At 40.0% G+C, this 21513-nt stretch overlaps 1 protein-coding gene across 2 annotated transcripts in view; it reads right to left on the bottom strand.

Moving 5' to 3' along the window:
- Positions 1–21513, bottom strand: part of LOC138008390 (glutamyl aminopeptidase-like) — a 36062-nt gene that overhangs the window by 4042 nt on the left and 10507 nt on the right. For both annotated transcript variants that reach the window (XM_068855713.1, XM_068855712.1), the window contains exons 2-17: positions 19763–20042; positions 17811–17931; positions 17244–17398; positions 14689–14802; positions 14004–14138; positions 13522–13587; positions 13327–13392; positions 12139–12302; positions 11081–11169; positions 9907–10031; positions 8857–8912; positions 7891–8038; positions 6100–6179; positions 5646–5747; positions 4748–4921; positions 1014–1154 (exon numbers count right to left, since the gene is read on the bottom strand). In XM_068855713.1, coding sequence (XP_068711814.1) covers positions 1014–1154; positions 4748–4921; positions 5646–5747; positions 6100–6179; positions 7891–8038; positions 8857–8912; positions 9907–10031; positions 11081–11169; positions 12139–12302; positions 13327–13392; positions 13522–13587; positions 14004–14138; positions 14689–14802; positions 17244–17398; positions 17811–17931; positions 19763–20042 — 2016 coding nt within the window. The remainder of the gene's footprint in view (positions 1–1013; positions 1155–4747; positions 4922–5645; positions 5748–6099; positions 6180–7890; positions 8039–8856; positions 8913–9906; positions 10032–11080; positions 11170–12138; positions 12303–13326; positions 13393–13521; positions 13588–14003; positions 14139–14688; positions 14803–17243; positions 17399–17810; positions 17932–19762; positions 20043–21513) is intronic.

Raw genomic sequence — 21513 nt, 5'->3', positions numbered from 1 at the left:
CTTTGATTTGAACAAAACAGATGCTAATTATTCCCTGAACATCGACTCTGTTCTTTTGTTGCTGCACAATTCGATACTAGCCTATTTAAAAAGCTCAAAGTGACCTCGATCAATATGAAGTGAGTTTGACCAACACAGTTCCTAGGGTTATCTATACAAGTGTGATTTTGAGGGCTATCTTTATTTTCATATAATCCATCTATGTGTTGGCCTTAGGAACGGAAAGGGGTCCATACCAGAACCGCAAAAAACTCTGGCCTTGTTGAGAATCGAACCCACGAGCAGCGAATTAGATCTCGGTTACTCTACCAACTAAGCTGACAAGGACAGTCGGAGGAAGTCTTGGGTATTTGAGATATCATTTCGCGGCAATGAACATGTAAAAGAACCGTGAAGAGGTAGGTTTATTCGTTGGCCGTGTAGTTACACTTATATTTCAACAGATACATTTATTGAATAATAAATATCAGTCCTATCTTTATTCAAATGTGACCCATATGAGCGTCAGCCACAGAAGGCGTTAGAGATCTCTGTTGAATCTGACAGCTTCAATGCCAACGTTTCAATTAACACTGACGAAGCCACACAAGGGAATCAGGTACTAAACGTGAAGGGAGCTCTCTGGTGACTGGATCTTTCGCTGCATATATTGTTGACAGGTCTTCTTACATTTCAAAACACTTATAAAGCTCTGAAACTTGTAGTATATCCTGCTGTACAGATTGCTTTGAAATTATAGCGTTTGCCTCCACAAATTTCAGCTAAAGGCTAAGGAAGCTTTGTACAAAAACTGAAAACAACTTAACCACGTCAACCTGAAACTTACGTTTACGGCTTTGTCTCTATGAACTAACATGCCTGTTTTCCAGGTTGTTATAAATTGAGACAGCTATTTTGTAATTGAAGATGTGATACACATGACATAAAAAGTTTCGCAATCTTTATATCATTCCACGGCTCATGTATACTGTTATAGAGTTCATTTTCATATTTATCATAAAACATTTACTTACATTTCAAACAGAGCCTTCCAGTTATTCTGGACAAAAATCCAAGCCAGGTATTTTCCAATTGGATTCGACGCAACATATAAGATTACGCTAACAGCATCCTGGGAACGAATCTTGGATGAGTCGAGGGAATACTCCAAATACCTGGCAAAAATGGTAGATCAATAGAGTTATTACATGCCGCTGGATTGAAAAGGAAAGTCAGCCAGGTAAAATATAAGAGTGATCCCCTTTCTTCTTTGTCCTTTCTTATTCGATAATGAATCGGAAAAAGTCCGAGTGTTCCTTTGCTGGAACCGAACCCACGGCCTTCTTCGGATGCTCTACCGCTGAGATCGAGAGGCGCGGTGGCCTCATGGTTAGTGTGCTCGACTCCGGGTCGAGTGGTCCGGGTTCGGGTCCTGGCTGGGGACATTGTGTTGTGTTCTTGGGCAAGACACTTTACTCTCACGGTGCCTCTCTCCACCCAGGTGTATAAATGGGTACCGGCGAAATGCTGGGGGTAACCCTGCCATGGACTAGCATCCCATCCAGGGGGGAATAGAAATACTCCAGTCGCTTCATGCTACAGTAACCGGAGATAAGCGCCGGCCTGATGGGCCTTCTAGGCTCGTAGCGGACTTTACCTTTACCTTACGGCTGAGCTCGACGATTCTCGTAGGAGCAAAGCAATTAAACATAGTTCAGTTGACAATTGTTCCGCTATGCTGGAACGGCTCAAATTGCCGAAATGGTGGATTCTCGCTATATTGTTAAAAAGTGTCAAATGTTAACCCCCGTCAATGAAAAGAAGAGATTATTTTTCCGATGGTGACTCTGGGATACTCGGAAAAATCCGAGTGCTTATGTCGAAAAATCACCGAAAAACAGTTGCTTGAAACGACATGGCCCAGCGGTGAGGGCATTAGCTTTGCATGCGGATGCAACGAAAACTTAGACCATTTAAAGATGTGCACAGCTGTGAAAGTGATACCGTGATTAAATTGAAGGTAGTGGTAGTGGTAGTAGGGGTAGTGTAGTTGTATTGGTATTAGGTATTGGTAGTGGTGGTAGTAGTGGTAGTGAAAGTGGGAGTGGTAGCGGTAGTGGTAGTAGTAGTGGTATTGGTATTGGTAGCGGAATTGGTAGTTTTAGCGGCAGTAGTGGCAGTGGTAGTGGGTAGTGGGTGGTGGTAGTGGTACTGGTAGTGGCAGTAGTAGTGGCAGTGGGTAGTGGTAGTGGCAGTAGTAGTGGTAGTGGGTAGTGGTAGTGGGTAGTGGTAGAGGTAGTGGTAGTAGTAGTAGTAGTAGTAGTAGTAGTAGTAGTGGAGGTGGTGGTTTTAAAGGTATTGTTAGTGGTAATGGTACTGGTAGTGGTATTGGTAGTAGTATAATAACTCATTGGTTTTGCTAGTGTTCATCCGCTGGATAGTGATTTATCCAATGGATAGTGTTCACCACTTTTTGAAGCGAGGGCAGGGCCCAGTTGTTTAAACGATGGATAGCGCTATCCACCGGATAAATCACTATCCATTGGATAGCGTAATTGGTTTCGCTCTTACTTACACACTGGATAGTGATTTATCCGGCGGATAGCGCTATCCATCGTTTGAACAACCGACGCCAGGAGCTAGTTGCTTGAAGCTTGGTTAGGGCTAAGCGTTGGTTAAGAGGTATCAGAACCTAGGTTTCCATCGTATTCAATGCTGGTTAGCACTAACCATGCTTCAAGCAACCCAGGCCAGGTCTTAAAAGAATGAACACCCTAAGAAAAGCAATATTTACCAGTTTAGACCAGTTATTAACACGCTATGAATTATCTGTCCAACTTGAGTATCAGCGCACGGATTGTTGTGAAAACAAACACTCTATCAGTCTCAGTTCTCCAAAAAAATTTGTTGCGATGCGCTGGTCATGCAAACAATTTCAGAAATTGCCGCTTAAGCCTTCAAAATCGGGTCACAGTATGAGTTATCGAAAACACATTCGACTCACGCAACGATACTGCAACATCAAAAAGTTCAGCCATAAAATGGGCCCTTTACTTCTTAATACGCCATGACAGTATCTGGCCCACAAGTCGAACAGACCAACCGTAGCGAGAGCCCTCAATTAGGGACCTTAAAATCTACGACGTGGACGAAAACTCCACCTCAAAATACAACTTTTCCCTGTCATAGATCTTACGCGATTATTCCACCCCTTTCACGTTCTGAAATGTGGGCGAAGTATCCTAAAAATTAATTGGTAAGAGCGGTTTCAGAGTGAAAATAGAGAATAAAAGATTCTCTGTTGCATGTTCACGTTATCGTCAAAACTTCAAATTTGGTGATTTCACGTCTTGGTTATGCAGAGGACTGCAAACATGTTTGCTTAAATTATATATGTTCCTTTAATCAATGATATCATTGCCGGTTTTGTGGAGTTGTTGTTGCCGTCGCCATCATAGTTTCTTAAGCTCCCTAGGGAGCTTAAGCACGCGCGTTTTTGAGACGCGGACGGCAACCGGAAGAGACCAATTTGCGTGCCAGGACAGTTGTGTCTCCCAGATTTTTATACTAATCATCTCTAATGGAGAAAAGAAACTTGGCAATGAAATGTGGTTGTGTGAAGACAAGTTAAAAGGGAAAACAGCTCACTCCCGATTGCCGTCCGCGTCTCAAAAATGCGCGTGCTTAAGCTCCCTAATTTTAAGAAATGACGAAGGCAACGCCAACGCCACAAAACAAGAATAGGGCCGTTTATACGAGAGAAAATAAGCCGCGGCTAACTCTGGCCGCGGCTTACGTAAGCCGCGAACACCCCGTATAAATGGTACAAAATTTACGTTCACGGCTTTCTCAAGCCGTGGCTTATCCTGGCCGGGGAGTTAATACTCGTATAAATAGTTCCTTTCACGGCTTAAGTAAGCCGCGGCCAGAGTTAGCCGCGGCTTATTTTCTCTCGTATAAACGGCCCTAATATCATTGGTTAAAAGAGGAAAATGATCATGCTGCACGTGCGGCATTCAGCAAATGTTTTTGCGGTACTCTGCGTAAGAACGACGTGAAATCTCTAAACTTGAGGTTTTAACGACAACAGGGAATTTAAGAAACGACGACGGCTACGGCTACGATTACGACAACGCCACAAAAGAATAATATCATTGGTTAGAAGAGCATAAATATAAAGCGTGCTGCACGTGCGGTCTTCTGCATAACGACTGCGTAAAATCACCAAATTTGACGTTTTGACGACAACGTAAGCATGCAACAGAACATCTTTCATTCCCTCTTTTCACTCTGAAACCGCTCGTACCAATTTATTTTTATGATAATTCGCCCATATTGTAGGACGTGAACGAGGTCTTGCAGGGATGGCGCAGTGTTGAGAGCACTCGCCTCCCCAGCGCTAGAAGATTAGCCACTTAAATAAAGTTCCTTTCCTTTCCTTTTCTTTTACTGATTAATGGCGAAAGACTTATGATAGAGCCAAGTCATATTTTGAGGTGACGTTTTCGTCGACCGGCGCCGTCGTAGATCCCTAACATGACCACACAAAAGCGAACCTTTCATACTCTACTTTTATCCTGAAACCGCTCGTACCCAGTTTATTTTAGGAAACTTCGCCCAGGCACATTGTATCACGTGAACGAGGCGGACTAATCGCGAAAGACTTACGATTGGGCAAAGTTATATTTTGAAGAGACGTTTTCGTCGACGTCAAGGTCGTTAATCTTTTAAGTGGCTATTAATGGCCCATTGCGCATGTATTCCTTACGTGTTTAGGATCCAAGTCTGCGTTGATCCAGCCAGCGCAGACATCATTTTGCTCTTTTCAGAAGCGTCAGTTGTATTAAGGAACTTGTTGAATAACCATTGCCACTCGTCCAAACCAGTGTTGGCAATTCCATAGTAGTAAACCAGCGAACGCAAGTCTACATCTATTTCTGACCTATCAAAGATCCAATTCAATTACCGTAACTGTTAAGTTGGTATCCTCGTAATATTAGAAAAGCGCATTCAAAATGTTCCATATCAGAGAGTTACCATAATAGCCATAGCCACTTACGAGCCATTTATTCATAAACAACCTCAGTTCTCAGTTAAGTCTAGAATATTAATTATACTCATGAAAGAGAGAAGCTATCCTAGCACTTATCTCGACAATTTATGCAACTGTCTCTTAGGGCAGCTGAAATATTCAGGCGTTTTCAACGCGACTCGAACCCGTAAACTCTGCGATGCTAGTGAAATCATTCTCTCCCAACTGAGCTATGAAGCCACCCAACTGGGAGCAAATCAATTTGTTGGGCTCATGTCTTCCCGTGATTTGATTCGATTAATGAAATAAACATGTACTTATTGGCTGAGCGGCAGGACCGGACTGGAAAATATTTGGCCCGAAGTCAAGGCTTACGGACCGAGGCTGAGCGCAGCGACAGCGAAGTCCGTGCTCCATGACCTCGGGCCAAATATTTTCCTGTCCGCTGGCGTAAAAGCTCAGTTGTGAAGCCACAGTCGAGAGAATTTATCAAAGACAGTAAACTGTACAATCGAAGCTGCTACCCTCATAAATTGCTGTGCAACCGGTAACAGAAGTTGCATGGTCGAAAATAAACGGTGGAGTGCTAAAATCTTCATAATTTTGAGAATAACTATGAAAGTGACACTTTTACCTTATTCCGCTTTTCCACTCCTTAAACATCTGAGTTGCATTTGCCAACGCGTCTGGATCACCCGATCGACAAGCGGCACTCAAAATTGAACTTCGGAGGTATCTAATGGGACAAACAAGTTCAGACTAAAAATCCACGACAACACAATGTAGCATAGAATCTCAAAAAAAGTAATCATAGATAGCACCTTGTTTCAAAATCGCCCTATATTAAGACAATCAAGAAACATTTCCTTACGAAGCGAGAGTTGAAGAGAACACGCAGAAGAGTTTCCGCAGCTCCATCTTCCACTGAGCGTTCTTCCCGTCTTTCACGGTGGTAATTCGACCTTTATCAACTCGTACGACAAAACCAAATTTTCATGTTTCACTCTCCCACCGACGCAGCACCACAGTTTCTTTAGAAACTAGAAATTTGTAGAAATATCTTGACCTTACACAATGCGTATACTCACTTGTTGATGTGCGAGTCATTCTTGTCGTTCTTCCATCCCAGCTTATCTGCAAGTCCCTTTACTTTGCTTTTAACAAATTTCTGTTGACACATTCACAAAGAGTTCCTGATTAGTACACGAGACCTACACATGTACTCACACAACGTGCCTCACTGACCGCGCCCCCTAGCGGCTTTTCAGGGCAAATAAGCGGCCGAAAACATAATTTGCATCCATAAGGCGCCTCTGGCAGTCGCTATACGGTCCGTGTCTGATGTCGGAGCACAGCACCACGGCCAGATGTAATTAGTTGTGAGTCGATTTTGATGGAGAGGAAAACCGGAGTCCACGGAGATTAACCTGCGATCGGGCGTTCTTCGCGAAAAGAACTTATCACGTCCTGTCTTAAGAAAAGAACGCCTGATCGCAGGTTAGGTTGAGATCGACTATGCTCATCCCACATACAATCGTACAGGTGAGAGGCACCACTAGTGACGCCCAATGATACAATAACAAGGGGAAAATGGTCAAAGCGACACCAAGTACAAACTGTTCAAGTTATGTCTGGGTTATTACGAAATTTGAAATGAAGAAACCCTAAATGAAAGAAATATATATGAATTTCGAAAAAATGATTGATATTTTATTATGATTCTTTCCGCAGTTCAAATACGTCTTTTATGTTAAGTCTGTTTATTTCCTCATCCTCTACGGGCTTCATATGAACTCACAAAAATGGCTATCTCCCAGTTGGCTAGGCTCGATTACCAGCCGCTGTTCGGGAACTGGAGCTTGCGCTCCACTCTTCTCGGGGAGGAACGAAGACCGGACCCGAGTGATTCCCGAGTGATTCCCGAGTGAGGGGCGGAAATCGAGCCTACCATGCAGTTGGCTTGATAACTCAATTGATAGAGCACTGCGTGGTCATGGGTCCAAATCTCGTTCAAGCTTGCATTTTTGTGGCTATCCTTTAGTCACCGCATAAATAACATTACGGATTGGCCAGGAACTATCAGGGGGAAGAGGGTGGAAATCAAGGGAGGGTCACAGTTTTTTGATCCCTTCAAAAGGGAGGACCATAAAAAAAATAGACAGTAAAAGAGGGAGCGTCACAAGAAATTAACCCATTGTGATCATAAAGGGATGCTTTATATTATAACACGTATAGTGTTACAAACCATGTATAAAAATCATTCCATACAGAGTATTTCCTGTCATACAAACAAGACAATTTGTAAATTTCCACTTCCCCCCTGCCCCCCCCGGCTTATTTCTGACAAGGCCTTTAAATCCTCGAATCTAGTAAACTAATAGCGTGCTCGTAACCGATCCAGATTTTTGCGATACGGACCACAGTCTGAAAATTTCCCGCGCTACTTGAAGACTGTTTACAAACAACGGCAACAGTTACTCATGAACAACTTCCCGAAATGACAAACACGTAAAAGGAAAATATAACTCTGTAGTAAAGGGATTCAGACGAGAGCGTACACAGTGAAAGTGAATTTTACTTTGCAGAAAAAGAACCTCCAACAAAACGTGAACTTTCAAATAAACGACGGCTTTCAAGTAAACAGAAAAAAATAAACAAATTATTTACTAGTCTTGGTCGGTCCGTATGGGAAAAAACCGTGCTCTTGGTCTTGCCAAGTAGGGCCGGTGCAGACATAACTGCGATGATCTCAAAGTCTTAACACGAAATCTGCAGCTGCATACAAAACAGCTCATTAGGTATTTAGGGTTTTTCAGTGAAATACTCTTCGCCATGACCTCCTATATAACAAAATTAAATGAACAAGTACAAATGCTAACCTGATAGTAACCATTTCCTCGTCTATCACCCAAGATGCCATCAAAAAAACTGAGACTATTCAATGCTGTCTTCCATGGAACATAATCGGTTTCTTTTTCAAGATACTGCAGGGTACCCAAGGCAATTGAGTATTTCAGGTAACCAGCCCTGGTAAATTAAGACGACAATTAGCTTCGAGAATGCCTCGGGTTAGCCTACAGAGCTGGCGTATTTAGTCGAGGAAGCGATGTATAGTCGGCTATGCCCATCAACGTATATTTTTTTGTGACCACTTTTTGGATGTAGCTTAGTAACTGGATGTCACTGGTATAAATTGGGCAGCTGATCAACAATATAATAATGGAGACCAACGAAGGTTTGCATTTTGCCCGTCAAATAAGCCTTAGCAAGGCAATTTTATACAAAAGGAAAACGACAGTTTCTGTCGAAATTGATGGCAAAAAATCTTGTGTGCTTTATGATCAATAAATAAAATACAATTAATGTTTCCAGCAATCAAAGGCAAGCTTCATCAGGCACTCCTTCATCCACACGAAAACCGCTGCCGAGTATGGGAACCAAACCCGGGCCAAATTGGTGGGAGGCGAGTGCTCTCACCACTGCGCCAAAAATCAAAATCAACGATCACTTGTTGTAAGTCAGTAATACTGATCCAGTAAAGAAAATTTCCGCACTGCATCCTTCAAATTGCCTAAAATTGAACCAATTATCGGTAAATGTGGCAACATTTGCCGAGATGGCACCAAAGGCGTGAAAAGGTCACTTTCGGCGCATTCCAAGTAAAAAAGGCGCGCGTTCGCTCCAATTCTAAAGCATAATTGTTAACTGCAATTCAACCATCCGCTTCCTCCCTTTTGGCACACATTCCGGAAAGCAAGTTCCCAAAGGAAACTCAAGGCCACTTTTTGCTTAAATCTACAAAGATATGACAATTCCCCGAAGAGATACATATTTGCTTGACATACCTTGCCAAGCTGAAAGCATCGTTAATCAGACTTGATCGGTCCGCGGCAGTAAAAACCTAAAAGTTAAGTTTTAAAGTTGTCTTTAAGGTTATTGTCAATGACCCATGTTTATCATAACCTATTAAAGAAAGACTTCCCTATTTTTCCCTTTTTTTTTTTCACTTACTTAACTTTTTATCCGTGCAGCACCGGACAAATAGCCTTACTTCTGGCTGCATTTCTGTTTTTGTGGTCTCATTTGCTTAGAAGCTCTTAAAGCGAATCCAGCCAGGTCGACCAACCATATTGCTGGGAGACGTAGACCACAACACCGGGAATGTCAAACCCTTTTCTTCGCAAACAGTATGTAGCTTCTCTAGAGGGGGCCCTTCCAGGAAGGGTGGGGGGACTCATTGTTCACTTGAAAAGATTTGCTTGTGTTCCCTTGTCTTTGCTCCCCTGTTCCCCAGTTCAAATTAGCCATGTTCTCTTGTTCCCCAAAACCCACAAAAGGTCCTCATGAATTATAGTCCTTGTGGAAGTCAAACCATTAGCAGAAATAATTCCAAGGGCAGCACTTTCTCTTCAGTTATTCAATTACCCGAATGTTGACCCGGCTGGGGTTCCAACCAGCGATCTCCCGCACAATAGTCCGATGCTAAACCAACTCAGCTCCGCCCAAACAGTCGGCGGTGCCCATGCCTGCCACCAATTGAAAGAAACTAAGGAGGCAGTGTGGCCCAGTGGTTAGGGCGCTTGCCTTGAGATCCGGAGATCCCGGGTTCAAGACCCGCTCTGACCACTCGTTGAATTTGATCCTGGTAGTCCCTGATTCAACTTCCCAGCCGCACTTGTAAATAGTCAACTGGTTTGCCTCCAGCCAGTTGGGATTCTTAACAGTTGTTGTTGTTGTTCTGTTCTGTCGTTTCGTTGTGTTTCATTGGCCCTGAAAAGCCCCTATGGGGAGCTGTCAATTAAGTATGTATTGTATTGTATAACTAAAGCCGCCTTTGCTGTCAGCCCTCCTTTTAAAAACTTCCCCAGGGAACAGTAAAGAAATTGAATACTTACTGTAGGGTCTGTGTCCAACTGCGTGATAAGTGCCTGCCAGTTGTCGTCATCATAGTGCACTCTGTAGAATCCCACTTGTTTAAAGTTTCCCTTTATCCATTTTCGAGCAGGCCAGTTAAACTTGACTGTGAAATATTCCGTTTAAAAGAATAGTAACTAAACATGCTAAATCATATGGATACTTTTGCTCGACCGGAAAGCCTGACTGAATAACTGTGAACGACCTTCCGACTGACTGGCAAAATGACCTGAGGAACTGAATGACTGACCCCAAACCAGAGTTGCATTTAACTATGGTTGCAATGTTAACTGTAACTGTTGTCATGGTGAACTGATTAATAGACTGAACACAGGCTCTCCGATCAGCTAATTGTTGCTCTAGAATGGTGCACAGTCATTGGGGCTCTCCTTTTCCTCGCTATCCCTAATCCCCCAGCTGTTAACTGCAAGCCATTCCAGAGCAACAATTGAGCGAATGGAAAGCCTGCATGCAGGTCAAGGGTGCGTTTTTTTGGGAAAATCCAAAACTCGGATCAATGGATTCTTCAGCGTCAAAAAAACGCAAAATCCGAAAAAGGATCATTTTCCATGACAACGCAAACAAACAAACCCAGAGTTAAGTTTGTTTTGGAGAAAATACCTTAGCGATATTGATGAAAAGAAATAACGAAAACCATACTTTTTTAGCTGTGGGAAAAGTGCTAACAGTATTATTGCAGTCAAGAAACTTTTAGTGTAATTTCTGGTGTGAAATTTCCAGGAAACCGAACTATTTTCGACCTACTGATGTCTTCGATCGTACGGTAAAATTGGCGAGACAAAAACATTTGGGGTTAACTGCCACGTACGGTAACTGTTGTGTATCATTTTTGCATGCAAAACCGCTTGTCAAAAATACTTTTTTCCAAATCCTTTCCCAAAAAAACGCTTAAGTGATAAATCTCAAAAATCCGGATTTAGATCATCCTCGAGTGTGGATACTTTGGATTCATGATCCGTTTTTGGACTTCGCCAAAAAACGCCAAATCCACTTTTGGATTCAAGAATCCGTTTTCGGATTTCCCAAAAAAACGCACGCACCCTAATTGATTGATTGCTCGGCAGAGTCAACTGGATAACAAACTGACTGCTCTCTCTGCATTTGAGCAGCAATTTATAGCACTTCTAGTCAAACCTTGATCACTTGAAATATTCATCCACGTAGTTTTAGGGTCTTGAGCTGATCCTTGAAACACATATGTCAGAGGAATGTGCCACTTGTAACTGAGGGAACAAAAGGATTAACAAAGGATTCAGTTTTGCCCATTGAATTGAAATCCAAATGCAACTTAGATTGACAGTAAAGAGAAAGTCCAAGTCAAAACTGAAGGGCAATAATTAGATTGCTAAAGGAAAACCTTCCCAAGTCAATAAAAACAACAACATCAAAGGAACCACAAACAGGGACAAGGGATAATGCTTTGAAAAACTAAGCCCCAGTCATTAAAAGCTGTGAGAGCAGATTTGATGATAAAAGTCTTGATGACAAAGTCTGTCTTGGGGAGCAGCCGGTAGGGTTGTTGGCAAAGGGATGAGAGTACAGTCACCTTTCACCATTACAAGTTTGACGTGTCCCGGTTTGATTCCCAGATATGGAGTAAATAATGGTGAGTAGCAACTGGTTTGAACCCAGCAATCACATCAAAACTTGATAAAGTAAGATCTTCTAGGTGAGAGAAGTCTTGAGAATGACTGTTGTTGTTGTTGTTGTTGACATCAATAATGTCGCCATATAAACATTCCTTTTACTAAGGACTACTCCTACGTGATCAAGTTCTCATTGATCATGATGTGGGTTGAGTGTCATGGTTCTCTCAAAGATTTTCTTTAATCCAAACTCTAGTATTAGTGTCTTATCAGAAACCAATATTCAATTATTTGATCAATCAGCTATAAACTAATTTAATTCAAAAGCTACCATTAACACAAACAAGGCAGCAATTGACTAAGGACAGTAGTTAGGGTGCTAGACTTGTAGTCCAGAGTTCCCAGGTTCAAGTACTTCTCTGCTCTAGACCTTAGGGTTACCGTAGTCCTTGTTCAACTTCTCTACTTTGGTATTAAATAGACTTCAACTAGCTGAGATTCTTAAAAGATTTGTTGCATGTGTCAATTTCAATGATATGTTTCATTGGCCCTTAAAAGTCAATTACTATAGTACTCGTGCATATGCAATGCAAAAGTGAATCTCACTTGAATGGAGAAGGCTCTTTGACAACTGCATTAGGATCCAATAAGAAATGTTTCTGTGTAGCAATGGCTTTGTCAGTGTTGCCGACACGTTTGATTGTCACCACTGGAAATCCCATTTGAAGCGTCCAAGTGTCCATGATTGTTTTGACATCCATTTCAGCTTTCTGGTGAACAACACAAATAACAAATTCAGGACTTCCACTGTTGCTCTTAAATGACCACAGTGACTGTCCTTGGGGGCCACATCCTAAGTCACATTCTTATCTACATGAGAGTCCAATTATTTACTGCAATTTTTATAATTCTGTGGAATGTCACCTTCAAGCGCTGAGCGCCAAACTGCGTTTTGGCTTCAATCAATCAAATTTCCGAACATAGCCGGAAAGATCAACTCCGCCTCTGGAAAGCGAATTGGAGGTTTTATTTAGTTCACAGCTCAAACACCATAAATTATAATATATTTTTCTTAGAGGCTCTTCAGTAAAAAGATTTGTACAGATTCCATTGGTGTTGAGTTCAAAGTACAGTTATTGTAGGAACCAAAGAAGCTGATTGGTACGTTATGTCATGCGTCAATTGATTCCGGCATCCACGGTTTCAGGTCAACTCCTGACTCAATGTCAGAAGTTTGATAGATGGAAGCCAAAACACATTCATTTGATTGGCTGTTAGCGCTTGAAGATGAGATTCTGCAGATTTATGAAAATCAAAGTAAAGGCATCAAAGCAATGGCAGTTATTTGTATCTTGAGTTCACTTTCAGTAATTGTTGGACCCAGAAAGGGTCCTACACCAAGACAACAGCAGTCTTTGTTAAGGACGGAACCCTCCAAAGAACACACCAGACACTGGCATTGTCTGCATGGTATTAGCAAAACAGACACAATGTCTGGTCAATTTGGCATTGGTTCAAATTTTGCCTCCCATTTGGCCTGCTGTCAACTACTGTTGATTTTGGACATCAGTAACAATAAAGGCTATAAAAAATCAAGAACTTTATTTCCAAGGATTAAGAAAAAAATCAATAAAATGACAATGAAACTAATAAACAGGGTTGATTGGGGCCCTTTGTGTGGAAACCTGCATCAAAGAAATCAATGGACTCCTACCTTTCAGATTCATGACTATAGTGCCATGACCTAATAAGTTTAAAGTCCTAGGACATCTAGAACTCTAAAGAAATACTTGCCTCTCCCAAAGCATTCCAAAGGTCGTTTGTCTCAGCATTGCTAAAAGCATACTTCTTCAAATAATACTGTTAAGAGAATTGAAACAATTTTATGCGCAAGATGACTTTGAAAATTAGAACTTTAATTTTAGCTCAAAATGTAACTACTTTCTTTTACTTTGTACTTGTACTGAAACATATTTGTGGTGTACTTACGCGTAGACCTTCTTTGAATTTTTCCCTGCCAACAAAACCTTCAAGCATTCGAATGATAGAGGCCCCCTAGGAAAATCGAATCAATTTGATATGGATTAAAGTTTGGAATGAGAGAAAGGCACGACAAGTAAAGTAGCAGGGGAGGAGTGAGGGTGAAAAAAGGTGTGGAGTTGGGGGGGGGGGGGGAGGGGCAGAGTTTTGTTGGGGGTGCTTGATAAAGGGGAGAATCAGGAATGTGGTGGAGAATGAGAGGAAACCGGGCCATTTGAAAAAGCCAAATCTGGGAAGCGATTACATTTGACTACAATTAAATAAATGAAATGAATCTGACCTAACCGTTTCTGTCCTGAGAGTGAGATTTTACTCTGTCTTACACCAGATGATTTTATTCATCAATGGGAGCGACTTCAGGGGTGACTGGGTTCAGGGAGGAATTATACATGAAGTGTGAAAACAAGACGAAAAAGAATGCTACTTAATACCTTGCTGTAAGAGATCCTATCAAAGAGTTGTTTGATTTTGTTGGGGTTATCAACTTCAACAGAGATGGGATGAGAACTTGCCAAGGCATCCATTGGGAAAACACGTTGAAGATCAGAAAGGAGAAACTGTTCCATCTGCAGGAAAATCAAAGCAACATTGAGTTTGTTCTATTTTTAGAAATGAGATGGGTTTTAGGTCAAAAAATCTGATTATAGCAGAGCTTTGCGTGCCTCAGAGTAGCAAAATTGGTAAGAAAATAATGTAACCCATCTATGCGAGAAAATTTGGTTTTGATCACCATACAACAGTATGACCATACATCCACCCCTTCATGTATGCCAATGTGAAACTCTGTGGTGCAAATCATATCCTGGGCTCAAGTTTTAAACTCATTGGAGTCAGCTGTTTTTTTTTTTTTAAGTTGACCGCTAACCAGGCACTGGTTTTCGATTGGATCACAGACTCAAGCCAGGTTAACTTATTGTAAGAATAAGTACAATGGGAGCTCTGCTTTTAAGCTTGGCTAAATCTATATATTACCGATAACTGACAGAAGAAAGACCTATTATTTTATACTGCACCAATAGGGCCTTTGCAATGGTCCATTAGAAAACTACAAGTAAAAAGAGTATCTAAAATACATAGTAGTCACAGTAGAATAAATTCAAAAGAAATAGACCTCACCATTTCCCAGTCAGGATGGGTGTGGTTCACTCCCAGATACTCCACAAAACTGGCAAATCCTTCATTCAGCCACAGATCGTTCCACCACTTTGGAGAAACAATGTTGCCAAACCACTGTGCAAACATAAATAACAAAATTTAATGACATCTTTTTCCAGACTCCATTGCTCTTACGCCTTTTTTTTTCATTTTTCAACTGCATTTATAATAGCCAACAAAACCAGACAGAGGTACAAAAATAATTTATTGATTTTCAATGGCAAACTTTAAACTCATCTGCTTTTACAGGCTTCTTTTGTGTTTACAGAAAAAACCTGAACAAAAGAATTTCAAAAACTCCATAAAAAATTGCAATGCCTGAGTTTCCACTGAGGAGGTATAGCTAGAAGATGTGGCTTGAATGAGATACAGGTGAAGATGAGACAGAGAAGGCTTCGGTGGTTTGGGCATGTGAAAAGAGAGGTGGAGGAGGAATGTTGCAGATGGAGGAGGAGATGGAGGGATCCCAGGGAGAAGACCAGTTGGAAGAACAAGAAGAACATGAAAAGACACAGTACAGCAAGATTTGGCTGACCTGGGTGTTGAGGAGAGAGTGGCACTAGCCCAGGCAAGATGGAGACAGATCATTGCAAGTCCAACCCAAAATATGACTATAACAACGGACTATAAACGAATTGTTGATGATGATGATGATGATGATGATGATGATAGTCTGCTACTGTGCTTTCCACCAATGCCAAATGTTGATTAACATTTTAACTTCAGAACAGTTATGTTATTGAAAGGCACAAAGAGTGTCAAAGTATTGGGACCATGAAATTGCTGCCATGAACATTACCAATATTTATTACTGCAGAAAAGATGTGACACTCACTGCATCACTGCACATATTTCAGGGAATACTACCTGTAAATGAATTCAGGTTTGGCTTGGTGAATTAAACTGAGTTCATCACGGAAATACTAAATTTTCATGGTGTTAAGCCTTTTCTGGGTTTAATCTTAATCAGAGATCCACATTCGCAGTTGTCCGGTCGTCCCAGACAACTAAAAACCTGTCCAGACGAGTAAAATAATACATGTAACTCCAAAGGTCATCTGTTGGACGAGTGAAGTTAAAATAAACGTGCATGTGTTCACGAATGTCATCAAGAGCTATAATATATTAGACAGACTGTCCTTTGGTTCTGATCGCTTTTCATTCAATGGAAATAAAAATAAGGAATAAACATGCAGCTTTCTCAGTCATTGGGCGCCATCTTTGACCATGCAGTATTTTCCATGAAACGATTGCAGGCTCAATTTTCATGTATCTCAGCATTGACATGGTTGTTAGTAATCTTGGTAGCATATAAAAGGAAGACACTAGACAGGAATGTTGAAAGTTTTGGGTCGTTGAATTGTAACTTTGTAAGCAACATTCAAGTATACCTTTTGTCGTGGCAGATATGGACCACTGTAAATCTGGTTCCCAAATAACCAAATAACATAATATACCAGAGTCAAAATTCGTAATTTATGATGAGAGTGTAAAATAAAACACGAATGCTCAAGTTACGAGTAATTTTATCGACCATTTTTCACAAATTTGTCCTGGCAAGTATATCATAATACGTACTTGCCTGGCTGACGACTTTGATAAAAATGAATATGGATCCCTGCCTTAATAGTACCAAACATAAAGTGCTAGAGGGCAGTCCAGCTATTTGATCAGGACTGTCATTTAAGGAGCCTTACCCGTAACACCTGTTATGGCTGAGCCCAGTCAATGTTACGAGTGATGGTTGCTGCAGAATGAATATTCATGGGGCAAAACAAATTGAAATTTATTTATAAACATTTACTTTCTAAAGAAAATATAATAATATTATTAATTGCCTTGTGATGTCTGTGTTCCTGATTCTAAGACGTGTTTTTGGCAAAAATCCAAACATTTTCTGTAAAAATCTTTGGAGAACACCCCCGACCGATCACTGTTGGATTCCGACGCCATTTTCAGTAACAAAATATTATTATCAATGTACCGTACTTGATATAAATGGGATTCCGCTGACCATAATTTTCATGGTTCTGTGATGCAGGACCATTTCCACATGGTTAGTATCTTTCTTAAATGTGAAGTTTATCTTTTTGCCCTGTTTTATTTCCATCACTTTTTGATTGATTGTTCCTCAGAGGGCTGGAAAATGCATTTCCAAGGGTCTAATTTGAAGAAGTTTCTGGTGAAGCATGCCCCCAGACCACCCTAGGAGCTCAGGCCCTTCGGGCTTCCTTTACATGTTACAGGTGAAATCTTGAGTGCTACACCTGCTTCAAAACTTAATGACAACCCTGTTTGGTAACTATAAAGTTGAAAAAATCTGATTGACTTCTTTATTTTCACAATGTGCTGTTACTGGAAAGTCTAAATATCATAGATATCAGTACTGTAACTAAGTCTAAGTCAAAAATCTAAGATTCAAACATTGATTTTGTTTTATATGATTTTAACAAGTCACCTCCAACACACATTGTTGACACAGAGTTCCTCCACTGCACAAATTAAGGGCTTCCTACCTGATGAGCCAATTCATGAGAAACCACCACAGCAACTCTCTGCTTGTTGCTCTCAGCAGACACACCTTCATTGAACAGCAAAGCTGTCTCACGGAATGTAATTAATCCCCAGTTTTCCATGGCACCAGATGAAAAATCAGGGATAGCAATCATATCTGGCCAAATACAACAAAAAATGTTAACACCAGTTTTTAGTAACTATAAAGATCACTACCCAAATTATTACTTAGCCAATTTAAAAGTACACTGTAACTGTGTGCCGACTACCAGAGCGGTCAATGACCCTTGACAAGGTTTACCACACTTGATTGAATGCTGATTAAATCTTTTTGCTCCCAAATGGTTCCACATCCCTATAAGTGCCACTATTTTATTATCATGTTTGTAATACAATCTTGGCAATAACCAAAGAGAACAATCTGTCAGGCAACAGCTAAACAACTGTGGACAGCCTTAAATGTGGCCATTAGTCAACAAACAGTTAACTGTATTTATAAAACTGTTCTTTCATTAATAGATGTATGAAAATACTTTGAACCATTAAATCTGAAGTGAAAACTTCTTTACCTTGTTTTGGAAGTGGATAGCCTAGGTCATAATATTCCTCATAATATGTTATTATGTCCTTGCCAACACCCAAGGCATACTCAGTTTGGTCAACTTGTTGGGGGGTTGTCCATACCCTGAGCTTTAAGGAAAAAATCTTTATCAATAATAATAATAATGACAACAGCATTGATAAGATAATAATAAATGATATTAAAATAATAATTGAAATGTCCTTTAGAAACAAATTTGGCCTTCATATCATTCACACACTGGTTTATAAAAGTTTATAAAAGGATATTGGCAACATGCTTTTCTGGGCATCTAAAGACAATATAGACAAAATAATAATTTGACCAATCAATGTGCAGAGAGAAGTGGCTAGAATATGTTCTTATGGGACATTACTAAACCACGAAACATCGAAACACCAAAACAGTGAAACAAAACACCATGTATGACCCCACCATACATTGAATACTAACCGACAAAGGTTGGATTTTGAGATTAAATATTGTTTTAGGCCTAATTAGACCTAAATTAGCCCTAAAACGTCATTGCTCCTAATTAATTGAGATTAAGATTAGGATTCAGGTTAAGATTGAGATTAGGAGCAATAATGAATTAGGCCTAAAACGATATTTAATCTCAAATCCAACCTTTGTCAGTTACAGTATTCAATGTATGGTGGGATCATACATGGTGTTTTGGTGTTTTGTTTCGCTGTTTCGTGGTTTGGTAATGCCCGTTCTTATGCTATGCATTTAATAGCTTTCCCTTTTTGACCACTCAGCATCATGTGTGTGAAGGAAATGCTCTGTCAAAGATAAATAACTACGGTAGTCATGGTCATTGTCGCCACTGGACCCAACCGTTATCAGTGGTAAGTGGTGATGGCAGTGGTAGTGGTAGTGGATGGTAGTAGTAGTAGAGGTAGCAGTAGTAGTAGTAGTAGTAGTAGTAGTAGTAGTAGTAGTAGTAGTAGTAGTAGTAGTAGTAGTAGTAGTAGTAGTAGTAGAGTAGTAGTAGTGGTAGTAGTAGTAGTAGTAGTAGCAGTAGCAGCAGTAGCAGTAGCAGTAGCAGTAGCAGTAGCAGTAGTAGTAGTAGTAGTAGTAGTAGTAGTTGTTGTTGTAGTAGTAGTAGTAATCATAGTAGTAGTAGTAGTACTGTAGTAGTAGTAGTAGTAGTAGTAGTAGTAGTAAAGTAGTAGTAGTAGTAGTAGTAGTAGTAGTAGTAGTAGTAGTAGTAGTAGTAGTAGTAAAGTAGTAGTAGTAGTAGTAGTAGTAGTTTTGTAGTAGTAGTAGTGCAAAACTGCATCTCCACTTTTCATTAATAGAAAATAATACAAAATAATCACACATTAATGATAAAACAAACTAAACAATGCAAACTGAGTTTCTGGGGGATCACTCATATTAAGCTCTCATGTTATAAACTTAAAGCACAGGAACAAAGTAATAAGCAAAATTATGAAAATTAAATTGCTGCTTCTAAGGATCATGATAATGATGATGACAATTGTGATAAGGAAGATTAACGAAATTATAATGATATGGCAAAATTATTACGGTGATGATGGTTAATTAAACTAATGTTAAAAAAACGAGCAGCATTGTTTTCTCACATGTTTTAAGACCGGATAAAACACATGCTGTGAGTTTTTTTGACAGCTTTAAAAAACATTCCACAAAAAGTGTGTCCCTCGGGAGTTTGAACAAAGGTTCAAATTGTGAGAGAAGAATATTACTATACAAGAAAAACAAGCTATGTCACATGCAGTAACTTTATACCTGATAAAACACCGCATACTACTGGGGCAATAAGTAGGAGCTTTTATTGATATACAGGTAAAGTCACTGCATGTGATGTAATATTGACCATTTGATAGGTCAATGAGCTTATGAATTATCAATGAGACTTAATCAATGATGGTTATTTTGCACTATACAAGAGAGTTCTATGCAGTCACTTACTGTGATGTTATCATGCACTCCAGTTGATGCATTTGTGTATTTGAAGTCACAAACAATAAATGCTAGTAAATACGTTGACATAGGAACTGACTTCATGAAATGTGAGGCAATTCTCCCATTTGGCAGTGCTTGTTTTTTAACCACTGGCATATTCGACAGCGCAGTGTAGTCCGTATCATGGACAATCACAGTAGAAAATGTGGCTTTCATGGCTGGTTCGTCAAAACATGGGAGTACTTTTCTGGCATCTGTGGGCTCAAAGTCAGACGTAGCAAGGTGTCTGAAGGGAAAACAAGAAATCAAAATTAAAGCACTTGAATTCAGGTAACATATGGCAAATTATAATAAACCTTGATTTACAACAGTTTAGGCATTAGGAATGCCATGCTTTCTAACAAAGCCTTTCCACGCAACAGTTTGCTATGGTTATACCACAGTTAGAAGTTTACATTCGTGTAAGATATGAGAAATCTTCTCTTGAAAATTGTGGCTTAGTACATGTACACTGGGGCATTACTGAACAACAAAACAGCGAAATGAAGCACCAAAACACCATGCATGACCTCACCATACATTGAATACTAACTGACAAAGGTTGGATTTGAGACAAATATCGTTGTAGGCCTATTTAAAATAGGCCTAAAACGTTATTGCTTGTAATTCATTGAGATTAAGATTAGGATTCAGATTAATACTGAGATAAGAAGCAATAACTTTTTAGGCCTCATTAGGCCTAAAACGATGTTTAATCTCAAATCCAACCTTTGTCGGTTAGTATTCAATGTATGATGGGCTCATACAAGGTGTTTTGGTGTTTTGTTTCGCGGTTTCGCTGTTTCTGTGCTTCGCTGTCTCGTTGTTTAGTAATTTCCTGTACACTGTACATGTATCTTGGCATAGGGACGGAAACAAGTTTGCCGTTGATAAGTAGCTTTGATACATTTTCTGCTTTTTGTCAGTAAATACAAAAATTAATTATAATCATAATTAATATGACAACAACAACAGCATGCCTTACAATATATTATTGATAAAATCACTAAAATTGTCCATCGTAAATTTCAACCATTTTTTTGAGCATGACAAAAGCTTCAAAATTTTCTATTAAATCAATATTACTCATTAATTATTTAACACTGGGAATTTAAAAATAAAACTGGCTCTCGGTCACCCAGGGTCAGGAGACAAGAAATCAGTTAGTAGGCCCACTTTATAATTAAATGCTTTCAACATTTACATAACATTACACTTTGTTCCACGAAGTTACATGGATGTTGGGCAATTTAGCAAGGAAAAACAAATTTGCTCAAAGGCCATTTGAGCGTCAACCCGTTAAATCTCCTGCCAACAGTGGTACCAACACTTTTTTTGCAAGGAATAAGAACAAGAATTTACCACAATCACCTGACCAGAACATTATGGATGTCATAACTCCCAAAACCAGGACATCCCCCCAATTGATTTGTATGTAAAGATTGCGCGTTCTGGAAAAATACTCAGACACTAGCAAACATGAATGATACAAAGCCCACCCGACCAATTTTCGCATTAAAAAACACGTGACTATTGTGTCTGCTTTTGTCATGCTGCTCTACTTCATGTAGCCCTTGCAAAATGTGTATAAACTGCGAGATAACAAAACATTACCAAACAATGTACACATGCCACAAAAACTAAATTGATCAAAGACAAAATTGGCATTTGCTTTAGACAATTAGAACTCCCATTTGATTAATATGTACTGAAGCAAA

The sequence above is a fragment of the Montipora foliosa genome, chromosome 6, assembly GCF_036669935.1.
Source record: "Montipora foliosa isolate CH-2021 chromosome 6, ASM3666993v2, whole genome shotgun sequence".
Lineage (NCBI taxonomy): Eukaryota > Metazoa > Cnidaria > Anthozoa > Scleractinia > Acroporidae > Montipora > Montipora foliosa.
This window is presented reverse-complemented; position numbering and strand designations above follow the sequence as displayed.